Genomic DNA, 14,276 nt, shown 5'->3' with positions numbered 1-14,276 from the left:
CTTTCCCAGCGATAGTTCCCTCTTCCCATAGCAGAGCCCCACCAAATCTGCTGGTTTGGACCACAGGCAGGATGTCTGGATTTCTAGCCTGAAATAAGCCAACATGGTAGCATGGTTTTGAGCCGGACAGTCTCCAAATTCAGTTCCATCTGACCTTGGAAGTTTTGTGTGAGCAGGAGTGGCTGGCATGGGGATGATCTGCCTCTGCTCCTGCATCTCCATGGAGCTCCCACGGTATTGAACCAGCATCACATCATAGTGACCCCAAGTCCTGCTGGCATCTTCAGTGCAGTTCCAGTTGTCACTGGTGCCAGGGAGTTTGAAGCAGTGGGGGGCTAAAGCAATCTGGATGTGACTGTTAATCTGGATCCTTCCCAAAGGACCGCTGTCTGTCTTTTCTCTCTAGTGTTGATCTCTCCAGAGCTGTGGCAGTGTGCACGGCAGGCTGGGATGAGGGGACAGGGACACCTGACAGTGTCCGTTCTGGAGTAAGAAACCTTTGGCTCCTGGGGCTAAATCCAGTGAATCCAGCTGTCAGTTTATAACGCCCCAGAGGATTAATGTCTTTCCCTGCCTGGCCCTGGGATGCTGATTGAGGTCACCCCATGGGAGTCTGCTTGCCTTGATGTTCTTTCTTTGAGATTCGTTTATTTGCTGTTATCTGGTCACGTTTGATAAAAACATTGTATGTTTTCCGTTATCGTCCTTCATCTATAACCACCTCCCGCTCTTCTTCTCTGCTGCAGTGCTACCGGGATTTGGCACTGGTGAGCCGAGATGGCATGAACATTGTTCTCAACAAGATCAACCATATTCTCATGGAGAAGTACTTGAAGCTGCAGGACACTTGTCGGACCCAGGTGAGGAGAAGGTCTTCTCCCCAGAATCGCTCCTTTCATGCCAACCAGGCAGAGGGTGAGCAGAGGGCGTTTTGAGTGTGGAGGGCTTGGGAGGAAGTCAGCACCAGTGGAGCTCCTTTGCTCCATGTTAAGGAGTCACCTTTGGAAGGGAAGCGTGGAGGCGTTTGCTGGCCAAGGCAGCCATGGTGTTGGGGAGAGGTGTTGAGGGGGAGGCTGTGGCAAAAGCTGCACTGATCTCTCCCTCTGCCCAGCTGGTGTGGTTGCTGCGGGAGCTGGTGAAGAGCGGGGTGCTCGGTGCAGATGGTGTCTGCATGACCTTCATGAAGCAGATTGCAGGTAAGTTGTGCCGTGGGAGCAAGGTGACCACTGCCTGCACTCCCCCTGCTCATGCCAGCAGGCTGGGTGCTGTCAGTGGTGTGCAAGGGCTGACTTGTGGTGTGCTGCACTTGGTGTCAGAGCCAGAGCCTGTTCTGCTGTGCAGCCAGGTCCGGACAGGCTTCCTGAGTGTCTCTGTACCCAGCTGGCAGGCACAGAGCCTGCCCCAACCTGTCTGGTGAGGAAATCTCTCCGGGTGGGTGGAGCAGTGGATAAGCCTTCAAGAGTCTGTTGCTCCCAACAGCCTCTACGAGGGGTGAATCACAGAGGGAGCCAGGAGGCTTCTGGCAAATGCTGGAACAGCCAGGAAGTGTATTGGTTCCTGTTGCTGCCAGCTTTCACCCCGTAGCACTGTGCAAGAACACCAGGATCGTCCTTAGTCCCTGCTCTGACCTCTGGGGTGGCAAGAGCCATGTGTGCGGCTCCTCTGGAACTTACCAGAGACACAGGAGGCTGCTTCATCCCACATAAAGTCAGTAGCTCCTCCAGGGAGCTGGCACTGGCCATATGGTAGTCTGTTGTGTGTTCCCCCCCCGGCCCTCGGTGTAAGCACCCCACAGCCGTGCAGACATACACATGCACACGCCTTTCCGGATTCACAGGAACGGTGCCTCTAACGTGTTCTCTGCTCGGTGCTGGTGCTGGCCACTGACGTCCACGAAGGAGGAATTAATGTCCCACTGTAAAACCTGACATTGTGTTTTTATTGTATGCGCCTGTGACACAGAGCTGGGAAGCCTGGATTGGAAATTGCCGTGTCTGCTCTTCAGGGGAGGAAGAATGGAGAGGGAGGGGACGGAGTCCTGAGTGCGAGCCAAGCTGCCCTGGCCCTGTTGTCACAGTGTAAACACAGAACATTTTAAAAACCACCGGTTGAAGGCATCCCTTGTTTCCCCTCAGTTGCACCTCCCTGTTCAGGGCCCCTTCTGTTCTGGAAGGACTCCGCTGTCTCACTTCTCACCACTTTTACGATGCCTTAGTTGTTATGATCCCATTGTTTTGGCTTGCCTGCTTTAGGCGTTTTCTGTGCCTCTGAGAGCAGGAGTCCCGCTCTGCTCCCAGTGACGTCAGCCAAAGGCTCCAGCTTTGTGCTGAAGGCCCATGCTGAGGGGGTGAGACACCACTTTGACACCTGGCCTTTATTTGAGAGTTTGGGCATTCTTTGCAGATGCTGTTTCCCTTTTGTAGGCTCAGCAGCTGCAAATGTTTTCTTTTTCAGCTACTGAATCTCATCCTGGCCTCATTTCTGGCTTCTCCTTTGCTTTCCAGAAGGATAATTACTGACTCCATATTATCACAGTTCTTTTGCAAGAGGACTGTTGCAGCAAAGACCCCCTGGACCTGCTAACAGAAAGGCACTTGTACCTAGAAATATGCTCTGTGTAGGAACAGCCGAGCATGTGTAGCAAGCAGAGCAGGACCAGGCATGAGTGTGTGCTCCAGACAAGGAGCAAACCCCTTAATTAGCTTTGCCGTACTGGGGATGCAGCGATCGAAGTGGTCGGTGGTTCAGTTGAGTCTGGCAACAGAACAGCACCCGTTCATCTGACTGGCTTTTCTCTTCCCTGTTGCTCTTTGGCTTTCAGGTGGGGATGTGACAGCAAAGAATATCTGGCTGGCCGAGAACGTCCTGGAGATACTGACTGAGCAAAGGTATGGCTGGTCGGGAGGCACTGGCGAAGGCTGGTACAGTCTGAAGAGAGCAGCAGCCAGGCATGAAGCGAGGGAGAGCACTCCTCATCTGCCTGCTAAGGGTGGTTGTCCTGCTTACTGCAAGAGAGGCAGATTTTGGGGCAGTGTGTTTGCGGTGACAGCCTGCGTGGGAGTGTGTTGATGGGGTTTCCTGCACAAAAGACCTCTGCATTCCCTTACTGTGTTACCAAGCATATTTTCAAGCCATGGCATGAATTTCTAGCTCTTGGAGCCCTCTTGCTGCAGGCTGTGTGTGGGAGAGTGTCCTGAAGTCCCTCCATTAGTAAACCTCCTCTGCGGGGTTTGGAGAGGGGCTGCAGGTCACGTCAGATAACATGGTCTGCACAGACTGATACTTCTCCCTGAGCCGTGTGCGAGGACACAGCTATTCCTGAACGTGTGGCACCTGGTAAGTGGTCAGCCCACCCTCTGGGCAGTGGGGTGGCATTGCCTCGTGTGGCTGAGGAGCATGTGTAGCTCAGAAGCAGCATCCCAGGAATATTTTCTTCCTGAGCTTCCCAAGCTATGGGGGAGGTGTTCCTTTTGGAGGAGTAGGACAGAGTTAATTGCCCAAAAAGCTTCCTGTGTTTAAACAGCTCCTGCTTCATCAGGGCTGCAACTTTTATTTGTTGTGGACAGGCCATCTGGGAAGTATTGTCCTATGGGCTCAGCATTGTCCTTTGTTGGCAAAGCAGATGCTAATTGATGATAAGCAGAATTCCTAACTGCAGCCTTTGGCTGGGCAGAGTCATTATTTTTAAATAGCCTATAGCTTTTCACCGAGAGCTGTCTATAATGGCAGCGATTCTCCTAAAATCACTTATTACTGCGGTTAACAATCAAGTTGTTAAAGCATTTATTTTGGCTACAGCTAACGGTCTTAGTGATTTGTATTCCGGGAATAGCTGTGTGGGTGCGTGCTGCTGCGAGTGCCATCTAGTGCCCCACCATGCACGGGAAGGAGAGACCCTCTGAGATATTCTGGGCTTGGCTGACCTTCGATTCTTCGCCGTATTGCCTCTGCTGCCTTTGTGCTAAGCTCAGCTCTTGTGTTCCCAACTGTATTTAAGCCCCTACCAGCTCTTGATATGGTCTTCCTGTGTGCTGGTGCTACTCGCTGCTGCCACCCTGCACATTGGAGCATCTCGGAATCACTCCTCATCTCGCCAAAGCACGTTGCAGCTCTTGTTTTGTGAACAAATACCTGCAAACAGCTGGACTGTGGGAGAAATAGCAGCTTCTCAGTGGTGATCCAAAGCCGCATCTGGCCATGGGTCTGCAGGAGAAAGCTCCAGGCACTGAATAACAGCTGAGCTTTGTCACTTGAGGAGAGGAGTTTGTCAGAGGAGCAGTTGTGAGAGCAAAAGGCTTGGCCCCTGTTGAAGGTATTGCTGGAGTGTCAATGATACGTACTGTAGCAGCACAGAAACTGTCTGAGCACGAGGAGAGCTGAGAATTGGAAGTGAGCCCGAGGGAGAACCTGCAGCTCTTTGCTGGAATTTGTGTGCTTTGATTAGGGGAAAGCCAGAGCTTTAATTAAAGCCACGCATGTGAAGGTCTGATGCCACATTCAGAGTGTTGAGTGCTTGGTTTAATTAAAAACAGTTACAGCAAAGCTACTTCTCAAGCATTGCCTGCCTCAGAGAGGAGGCAAGTCCACTACCTCTCGAATGCTGGGTGTTAATTTAGCTTCTTGCTGCTAATGGCGGCACAAATGCAATGCTTCCTCTTGAGTGTTTTCATTTTCTCTGCCTGTCAGATCAATGAATCCTGTGGCTGTGGGTGGCTTTTGCCCCCCTTTTACAGCATTTTTATTTTCTGCACAACCCTCACGGGGAAAAGGGGGAGATGCTGACCTGACAGCCCCCCAGCATCCCAGCCTTAATTACTCCCACATCCTCCCTAACATAACCTCCGCTCGGCACCGTGTGCTGCCAGGCCAGCCCACCCAGCTGACTAATTAACCTGCTCCCAGCATCCAGCTAGATGCAGGGAGAAGAGTCTGGGAAAGCAAACACTTGTAACGTCTTCCCGTGTTTCCCCCCTGCCACCAATGATATAGGGTAGCTGACTCATTTGCCACTGGACTGGTGTCTCTTCAGGTGGCCGTGGTGTTACAGCTGCTGCACACAGCAGTGGCACTTCCATGGGACTTCTGATTTACAGCTCACTGAGCCAGGGGATGCTGTGTGTGATCAATCACGCTGGAGGCACCGAGTTGGCCTGGCCCGTTCTTGGCGTCCAGGGCAAATAACCAAGCTGACGAGGTCCTTTTTATGGACCGAGAATATTTATTGTTGCACTTAGATAAGGGAGGTTGAGAATGCGGCACACCCAGCAGACAGGGTGCTGCTGCACAGAGCAGGCAGCGTGGCACAGGCAGAAGACAGCAGCTGAGTATACAATGGAAATGCTGTGCTGGTGGGCTCTTCCACTCTGAGGGAGCAGGCCTGGAGGACCTGCCTGCACTCAGGACATGAAGCCAGTTGGCTGAGAAACAAATCTGCTTCCAGAAAGCCAGTCCTGCATACAGAACCCCTGCACTGACCACAGCACTGCTTGCCCCTGTCCTTCCTTGATGGTAGGATGGATTCCTGCCGTGCCTGTGATGGGGCTGTGATGTCTCTCCCCCCACAGACCCTCTCTATGCAGCTACATCTGCCCTCTTACAAATCTGCCTAGTATTTGATCTCAAGCACATCTGTTTTTCCCCAGTTTTTGCCATTTGGTGCTTCCAGCTTCCCGATAGTCATGACTGCTCTTTTCCTTTCGCCCCACACACCATTCCCTGGTCAAGCTGGGGCAGGGGCGGCTCTTCTTCTGCCCCCAGTGCTGCAGGACCTGCTTCCTAGCGCAGGGCTCCAGAGCTGCCGCATCTCATTAACAGGCCCTGTGTGACCTGCTGCTCAGGATGCCACCAATTTTGCTGGATTAATCCACTTGGCAGGCTGGCAGCAAGGGAGCATGAGAACACTTCTTGCATGGGTGTGTGTGAGAGCATTTGGGGCCTGAATGTATGGGAAGGTCCTTCGTAGCTTGTCCTGGTGCGTTGTCTCTTGCTCGGTGCTATTCTGGCCGTGGAGACCAGTAAAGAGGCTCCTGTGGCAGTTGGTGTTAGCATCGAGGTCAAGTCTATTCTTGGGGCAGCTGCTCCCTGCACTTGCTCCTGAGCACTTTATTGCCTGTAGTTGCAAATACCTTAGATTGTTGTGGCAGCAAACATCTCTGTGGTCCTCGAAATCCACCCAGTGCTTCGCATGAACATGTCTGCCACCCTGCCAGAGAGCTTGGGTGCGAGCACCCAGACAGTAGACTGTGATGGGGCTCTTCTGGGGGAGGAAGAGTTGGACCAAAGCACAGCAAGCACCCAGTATGGAGCAGGGAACGGTCCATGGATGAACATTCTCTGGGCTGGCACAACAGGCTGGAGTCCCTGCCCTTGCTGTTTCCTTTGTGCCTCAGTTTCCTCTGTCCTGAGTCTCCATGTTTATACATCACTTTTGGCTGCGGTTCCCTCACAGAGGTGGCTGAAGGTGGTTTGGTTTTTTTTTTCCTTCCTTTGCAGAGAGTGGGTACTGAAAAGCAGCCTCTTGATAGCCATGGCAGTATACACGTACCTAAGGCTCATTGTGGACCATCATGGCACATCTCAGCTCCAGGTGCTTCGTCAAAAGGAGGTGGATTTCTGCATCTCCCTCCTCCGGGAACGGGTGAGCAAATCAGGGAACTGAGGGGATGACTGGGAAAAGAGATCTGCCTCTCTGGGGAGTCTGTGTCTGCGTGTGGTGGTGTTGCCCATGCTCCTCATGCAGCTGGAAGTGTGAGACACGCTGGTTGCTCAGAGTCGTCTCCCAGCTTGCACTGTACAGGCAGTGGTGTGTGGTTCATTCTCATTGCAGTGGGTTTTCAACTGATTTACACCATCTATCCCATCAGACTTCAGGCTGTAGAGGGGGAGAGCAGCTGTTTTGATGGGGCTGCCTCATTTCAGTCTCTCTTATTCAGGCCACAAGGGTTAAAACCATTCTCTTTCTGCTGCTGTGGCATCTTAGTGCTTGTGGCTTACTATAGCTGCAAGAACATCAGTTCCTCTCTTAGGGAGGCAGCCAGTGTCCTCACAGGTTAACAGAGAACACGGTAGCCAGCTCCAGGCCGCTTTTTGGTCTGTGTCGTGCAGGAGAAACCCCCAAAGCTAGGTGTAGGCAGAAATCCTTGCATTCAGCATCCTAGCCCTGTGGGCTGTGATAGTTCTGCAGCTCCCTGCCTGCTGGTCTGAGTGCTGCCGGCTCTCCCATTCTTCCTTGCTGGGCGGGAAGGACCAAGTGTCAAGTCTTAGCTTCAGAGACTGGCTGCAGTCCTGGAGAGAAAATATCAGATTTATGGTCTGATTGTTTGCTTTACAAGAGAGAGAACATTTTAAAATAGCTGCTGACCTTCCTGCCTGTCACCCTGCCTCTCAGAACCTGCTAGCTTCAAAAGAGGGGCAGGCTGCCAGGGGCAGGAGTGTAGATATTGTGCAAAGAGTGAATCATCTGGAGCCAGTGGTAAGGTTGAAGGACTGACTGTTCCTCCCTTCCCCTCCTCCTGCCCCCCAGTGCCTTCGCCCTTCCCCCTGTACAGGAGCAGGTAAACAGTAAATGAGATTTTTTCCTCTCCTTTCCCCAGTTCATGGACTGCTTCATGATCGGCCGGGACCTTGTGCGGCTGCTGCAAAATGTTGCAAGGATACCCGAGTTCGAGCAGCTCTGGAAGGACATTATCCACAACCCGCAGGTCCTCAGTGCGCAGTTCACAGGTAGGCAGGGCCAGGGCCAAAAGGGCAACCATCTCTGTCCTGCCTTGCCCGCACTCAATGTAGAGCCTCTGCCAGAGCCCTGCTAGCCACAGGCAACCCCCTCCTGCCTTCACACGCCCTTGTGGCAAGGTTGCCATGACTGTCAGCCCATTCCAGGGAGAGTTGGAGCAAAAAATCCTGCACAGCAGCTATTTTTCATTCTGCACACCCCATTTGGCCCAGGTCTCAGGACCGTGCTAGAGCTAACAGGGTCTATTACAGCCCTACTAAAGCAAAACACATTGGGTGCCTGGGTTCCTTCCAGATGCTCTCTTAGAGGAGAGCATGCAGAGCGCGCTATAATTACATTGTGTGATCCCACCTCCATCAGTGTCAAGGCCCACGTGGCTGCTTCCAGAGCCCCTCTTGTCACTAACTAGAAGAAGATGCCTCCAAAAGCAGCTTTCTGCTGGCTGCAGGGAGCTTAGGAATAGGGGCAGGGCCTGGACCAGTTTCCCATGGTCAGCTCCAGCACTTGGCAGCTCTTGCCATTTTTTTAAATGCTGCAGAGGCCTTGTAGGCATCTGGGCTTTAAACTATCCTGGAAAACAGATACTTGAGGTAACTGTAATGATAGATCGTGAGAATGCGGCTGAGCCATGACGAGGGTCGGTAAATTGTATTGCTTGTTCTGGACTTAAGACTTCCATAATTGCAGTTGTTGCTTTTTTTAATTAACTGATTTATAAGCTGAGATGAAGCTGGAGCCCAAAGATATAAAGTGTCTGAGTCCTTCACACTCTTCAGAAAAGAGTCTGATTAAGCTCCATAGCTCTAAAGCAAAAAGTCCAGAAGATGCAGCAACTGACACTTTCTAAATGGGATTTTATTTCTCCCAGTAGCCTTGCACGTTTGGTGTGCTGAACACTCAGCCATGGAGCCCTCTGCACAGTCTGAGTTAAAATAGGCATGATGGAGAGAGTGTTATATTTATAATTTTTATTGGTACAAATTATTCACTTCTCTAGGGGCTGTCACATCGTTATCTGTCTGCAGCAATTCTAGTGAGTCTTTGGAAATGGGGCTTTAAAGTGTTCTCCCCCCACCCCCAGTGCCTGCTCTCCTCCCAGGGGCCGTGTAATGTCACTTTAAAGGTCTCGGATTATGCTCAGGGAAACTCAAGGCACATCATTTGATTAAATGCTTCTTAAGCTTTGTGATCTGTGGCTTCTCCATCTCCAGAACTTGTCTCCTGTCATTGCTGGTCTCTGCTAAGAGTTGCCAGCCAAGGGGTTACAGGGACCCAGTTCCCCTCTCTGGGTTATCAGAGTTAGCCTGTGTGGCTTGTGGAGGCAGAGGAGTCTTAGCCCTACACCTAAGGAAGCCTCACGTTTCACATTTCCAGGGCTCAGCCCTACCTTTTCCTGCAGCTGTATGTTCACTAGAAGCATTTCTTAGCTCTGTCTGGACCTTCCCAGCTGAGTGCTGAGCTTTCACGTCCATGCTTGGAGCATCCTGGGGCACCTAACAAATGTCCTTCTCGCTTCACTTGCTTCCCACACCGGTAGGGGCAGCTGATCAGGGTTATTTCCTGGTTTGCTGCTAGTTTTAGCCAAATGACCCAGCAAAACGACACCTAAATTGGGGCTAACATCAGTGCTCCTGACTCATTCTCTTCTGACAACTGCCAAACTCCCCATGGTTTTTGCCCTTTCTCCTTTGGTTCCCTTTTTCTTCTGTTCGACACCACAACCAGTGGCCCATGGCGTTGCCTCATGGTTCGTAGAGGTGAGACGACACCTGGGTAAGTGCACGCACCCACGAGCATGTTTTTCCTTGCCATTTCAGCTGCAAAGCGCCAGAGCAGGCAGAGTTCACATGTGTCCCCAGGGGACACCCCAGCGTAGGCAGCTGGGCAGCCCTCGGGGCGGTAGGGAGAGGTGGGCTGTGTCTGGCAATGCACCAGGAGCCCAGTCTGGGTTTGTCACTCCTCCCTGTCCCATGGAGAACCCCGCAGTTGGCTCTGGGGGCTGGATGGGAGGACTTCGAGCAGAAGCTGATCTGTCCAGGGATGCCCTCATTCATACTTGCTCATGTGGAGCCTGGAAAGTCCCCTCCCCAAAATAATTTCCCCTGCAGTTGATTATAAGACTACTTCTTTGCCCTCTTGCCTGCTGTTGAGAGCCTATAATAATTGCTCTGCAAGGTGGCTATTATCTCTAGCAGCTGCCGGTCCATGTAGTCTTGGGTTTGTATCGCTCTGTAACCTCCGATCTGAGTCAGTCATGCTGAGCTCCACGCTCATGTGACTAGGGCCAGAGCTCAGCAGCACTGAGTATGAGGGAAAACCGCAGCAGCGGGTGGCTCTGGGTGCAGGACCCATCCCTCCCTCCAAGCAGCTGGGAGCTCTTAACAAGCAAGGTGCTTTTGTGGCTCTTTTCCCCTGATGTGCAGCTCGCTCCCACCCTTTCTCTGAGCTCCATGGGAACTGGCATCTGTTCTTTCTGCTTTGAAGCTTCCCTCCTCCAGCCCTCCCCCAGGTGTGGCCCTCCAGCTGCACAGCAGAAGGACAACTTCCAAACAGCAAAAGAGCGAAGCCCACCTTGTGTGCGCAGTGTCCCTGCCACCTGCCTGTCTGCGTCAGAGCTGGCTGCCCTGTAAATCCTTCAGGTCTTGTCAAGCAGCAGCAAAGCCTCTCTGCTTAGGTCATAAATTCCTCCTCTTTGCAGCTGTCTGGGAACGAGAGCGGTTTTTGCAACCTCCCCTTCTCCTTCCCATCCTTCATTCTCTACACGCACATGCACACACAAGTTTTCTGTTACGTCTGATCTTTGTTGTTACATCTGGGTACCTTTACTACAGGGGAGGAATTGGACTTAGGTGCTGGCTCAGCCCACAATGGGCACTCTTTATGCCAGCCCTGCTTTTTGGTGCCCAGGCCGAGGGGTAGGAGATGGGAATGTGCTCTGTTGGTTACAGCTTGGGTCTTGGCATCTGGACTTCCTCATTTCTCTTCCAGATCTTGTCCCTGCCCTGCTGTGCATCCTCTCTCCCTTTCTTCAGGCTCTCCTTCCTGGCATCCTCATTAGTGATCTCTGACAAAAGCTTGCTCTGGACAGGAGGTTTTAGGAGACCTTTTCCAACCACAACCTTGATCCTTTTCCACTGCCTGTAGCCTTCGGGAAACGGAGCTTAATGCTCCAAACTCAGCTTGCTGCGGATGTTGGTAGATCCCTGCCCAGATCCCATTCATGCCGTGCTGTCCACGGGACTGTGTGAGCACAGACCGACCTCTCTGTCTCTCCCCAGGTGTCCTGCAGCTCCTCCAGTCGAGGACTTCTCGCAAATTCCTGGCATGTCGCCTCACTCCTGACATGGAAACCAAGCTGCTCTTCATGACCTCACGGGTAACTCCCTCATGCTTGCTGGGGGTCCTGTGCCAGCACAGGGGAGGAGGGCTCTTGTTCCTGCCCAGTCGATGGTGCACCAGTCCTATTCCCACGCTGGCACTGGGCACAAGGAGGGAGGGCAGAGCACCAGTCTGAGCTTTACTGGTGCGAGTATTTGTTGCATCTAATGGCGACAGGAGGAGGAGAGGCTGCCCAGCAGGAGCTGATGTAGATGGGCCTGAGACGTCGCTGGTATTCATTAAAAGGCACAAAACAGCTTTGCAGGAGAACATTGCTCCTGGCTGGCTGCTTTCCAAGGCAAGCACTTTCTCTGAATGGCCACAATGTGGTGGGTTATCAGCACTCCAACAACAGCAGCTGTATTCAAGAGAGGCCAGGAGCTGTGCAGCGACAGCACTGGGGTTAACTGTTATCTGTATTCGTACACCAGGCAGAGCTCGCTTCCCCCTCGCTCTGCCTCTGGCCCAGCTGCTCACTGGCTGGCAGCACTGGGGCTGTGCTGTGCTGACACACGCAGGCCGTGTGGTCTCGTCTGCTCAGCTGGAGACAGACCCTGCGTGAGAATGCTGCACAATGGCCTTTTTGCTTCCTCGGTCTCTCTGAAGACACTGCCAGCATGGGACTGATGGGGAGCAGGGCGTGAAGCAGAGTTTGCTGAAAGCAGCAGCTTAGAGGATGGCAGACCATGGTTCTAGCAGCCTTTCCCCAAGGCTTGAGCAAAACCTGTGTCTTTCCCTTTCCCTTCAGGTCCGGTTCGGCCAGCAGAAGCGGTACCAGGACTGGTTTCAGCGGCAGTACCTGTCCACCCCGGACAGCCAGTCCCTGCGCTGTGACCTCATACGCTACATCTGTGGCGTGGTCCACCCCTCCAACGAGGTGCTCAGCTCCGACATCCTCCCGCGCTGGGCCATCATTGGGTGGCTGCTCACCACCTGCACGGTGAGTTGCGAGGGCCTGACCCAAAAGCAAGTCACATAATTGCCTGGGATCACTTCCCTTGCAGGGAGGGGGTAACCTTCAGATGCTGGAAGCTGCCATGGAAGTTGGGATCAGGTATTTGCTGGCTGGGCTGAAGAAGAGAGTTGCAGAGCAGTGGTTACGACATTGGCCTTTGTTCTGCACTCTGGATTTTAGTCCTGGCTCTGCTGCACACCGGATCCTTTGGGATCTCCTTTCCCTGCATAAACCTCACCTTCTCACTTTCAGCTTATCAAGCCCTTTGTTTCTGATTTATGTTTATGGCCCATCTACAAGGCGTGGGGCCTCTCCTGTCCCAGTGGGGTGCAAGAGCACCTGCAAGGAGATGCCTCATTACAGCCTTGTTGGCTTCCACTCTCCGCCTGGCCTGTCATCCCTTGTCCCATTCAGGACTGCGATCTGCAGCACTTGTCAAACAGAGCAGAAGCTGCCAAGGAAAAGGCTGTTGGCTGTGCCAATGAACGCGTAGCAGATAACGCCAAGTGATGTGCGGGGCCCAATTATACATGACTCAGGGTTGTAGCCAGGCTGCACTTCACAGAGCACGTGGCTCCTATCTCCCAGTCTTGGGGCTGCCTTGGCCTCTGCCACAATGTGTGCTGCCCTGGCTGGAGCTGCTTTCAAAGCAGGCAGGTTTGCTCCAGAATTTCCCACCTTCTCTGACAAAAAAGCAGCAGCGGGTGCCCGGGAGGGGTTTTGCCAGCTCTGCCCTATCCTGTTGGTGTGAAGAGCATTGCCACCGCCCGCCTCACAGCAGTAGGGCCCAGCACGTCAGGCATGCAGAGGGCTCAGCACTGTATTCATCATTTTGTATTTTTTTTTTCTTCTTTAGTCCAACGTTGCTGCTTCAAATGCCAAACTGGCCCTATTCTATGACTGGCTCTTCTTCAACCCTGAGAAGGACAGCATCATGAATATAGGTACTCCACAGGGAGGCTTTCTCTGAATGGGCAGGGGTCAAAGAAGGGGTTAATGGCTTCCAGAGCTGGTGGAGGCTGGTGGGGAAAGCACAGCAGATTATCTCCAAAGGACATCAGTTCCCTCCCCTGCCTTGAACTCCTGGGATTTGCTGGCTTGCTGGAGAGTTGCTCTGATGGAGCCACTTTTAATTGTGGCTTTCATATCTGTGGTAACAGCAAGCATCTTCCTTGAGGTCAGTGGCTGCATCCCTCCTTGTGGGCAGGCAGGCTGCCTGACTGCAGGGCTGTCCCAGGGCTCAGGACACATGAGCAAGGACTGATACAGCCGGGGGCATTGCTGGGAGCTCCTGCCTGCAAGGAAGTTGGTTCTGGCCATTGTTTGAAGCCTAAGTGTTATTTAGGAGCTGGATGAGGGCAAGGGTGTGTACAAGCCAAAAGAAGGGGGTTCCCTCTGCACCCCAGGGGCAGAAGGCTGGGTCTGCAGGAATGGGGGTGGGTGGTGGGCACAGGGAGTATGGGCATCTCTGGGGCTCTCAGCGCAGGGCTCCCTGCTCTCTCCTTCCAGAGCCTGCCATTCTGGTGATGCATCACTCCATGAAGCCTCACCCTGCCATCACCGCCACACTGCTGGATTTCATGTGCCGGGTGAGCCGCCCCTCACTCTCTGGGGAATACCCTGGCTTGCCAGATGAGTTGCATGATGGGGGTTGAGTGATGAGGTCTGTAAAAGCAACCACTGGGGTCTGCACAGTCCCTCTGCCACCAGTGGGACAGAGAGACTCCTCAGGAGTGTCAGCAGAGGACAGTGTAGAGGGAAACAGCCGTGCTCTCTGCTTACACCAGCCAGCTGTGCAGAGGTCATGCTCCAAAGAGAGCTGGTCACTGTGTCAGCCTCGGGGACTTGTTTTAGCCTCGTACGCTTGTCTGTGGTGCAGAGGAGTGGAAGTGCACTGGCCGGGAGGTGGTCCTTTAGGGATTGCAGTGAGACCCTTTGGCTGTGCTCTCCTCTGAGCACTCCCCACCACCCATCGCTGGTGTAGCAGCACCTTGGTGTAGGTCAGTGCTTTTCCTTCTCTGCCAAGACAGAAGCTGGGAGCAGTCAAGTGGTGAGCTGCACAGCCTGCTCCCTGCAGGCTGCCCCTTGCTCTGTGCTGACCAGTCACGAAGAGCAGGAACGGTAACACAGGCTCAGGGAAGACAGATATCTTCACTCGCCAGAGAGTTTTGAGGCAAAGGCCCTTTGCCTCTCCATCCCATAGGAAGGGAA

General features: G+C 53.1%; 1 protein-coding gene across 1 annotated transcript in view; it reads left to right on the top strand.

The window, feature by feature from the left end:
• Positions 1-14,276, top strand: part of INTS3 (integrator complex subunit 3) — a 43,259-nt gene that overhangs the window by 9,903 nt on the left and 19,080 nt on the right. Inside the window, exons 4-12 of the mRNA XM_052796747.1 lie at positions 747-860; positions 1,112-1,196; positions 2,822-2,888; positions 6,493-6,637; positions 7,593-7,722; positions 11,011-11,108; positions 11,859-12,050; positions 12,922-13,009; positions 13,575-13,654. Of these exons, the coding sequence (XP_052652707.1) occupies positions 747-860; positions 1,112-1,196; positions 2,822-2,888; positions 6,493-6,637; positions 7,593-7,722; positions 11,011-11,108; positions 11,859-12,050; positions 12,922-13,009; positions 13,575-13,654 (999 nt within the window). The remainder of the gene's footprint in view (positions 1-746; positions 861-1,111; positions 1,197-2,821; positions 2,889-6,492; positions 6,638-7,592; positions 7,723-11,010; positions 11,109-11,858; positions 12,051-12,921; positions 13,010-13,574; positions 13,655-14,276) is intronic.

The sequence above is a fragment of the Harpia harpyja genome, chromosome 9 (genome assembly GCF_026419915.1).
Source record: "Harpia harpyja isolate bHarHar1 chromosome 9, bHarHar1 primary haplotype, whole genome shotgun sequence".
In the NCBI taxonomy this organism is placed as follows: domain Eukaryota; kingdom Metazoa; phylum Chordata; class Aves; order Accipitriformes; family Accipitridae; genus Harpia; species Harpia harpyja.
This window is presented reverse-complemented; position numbering and strand designations above follow the sequence as displayed.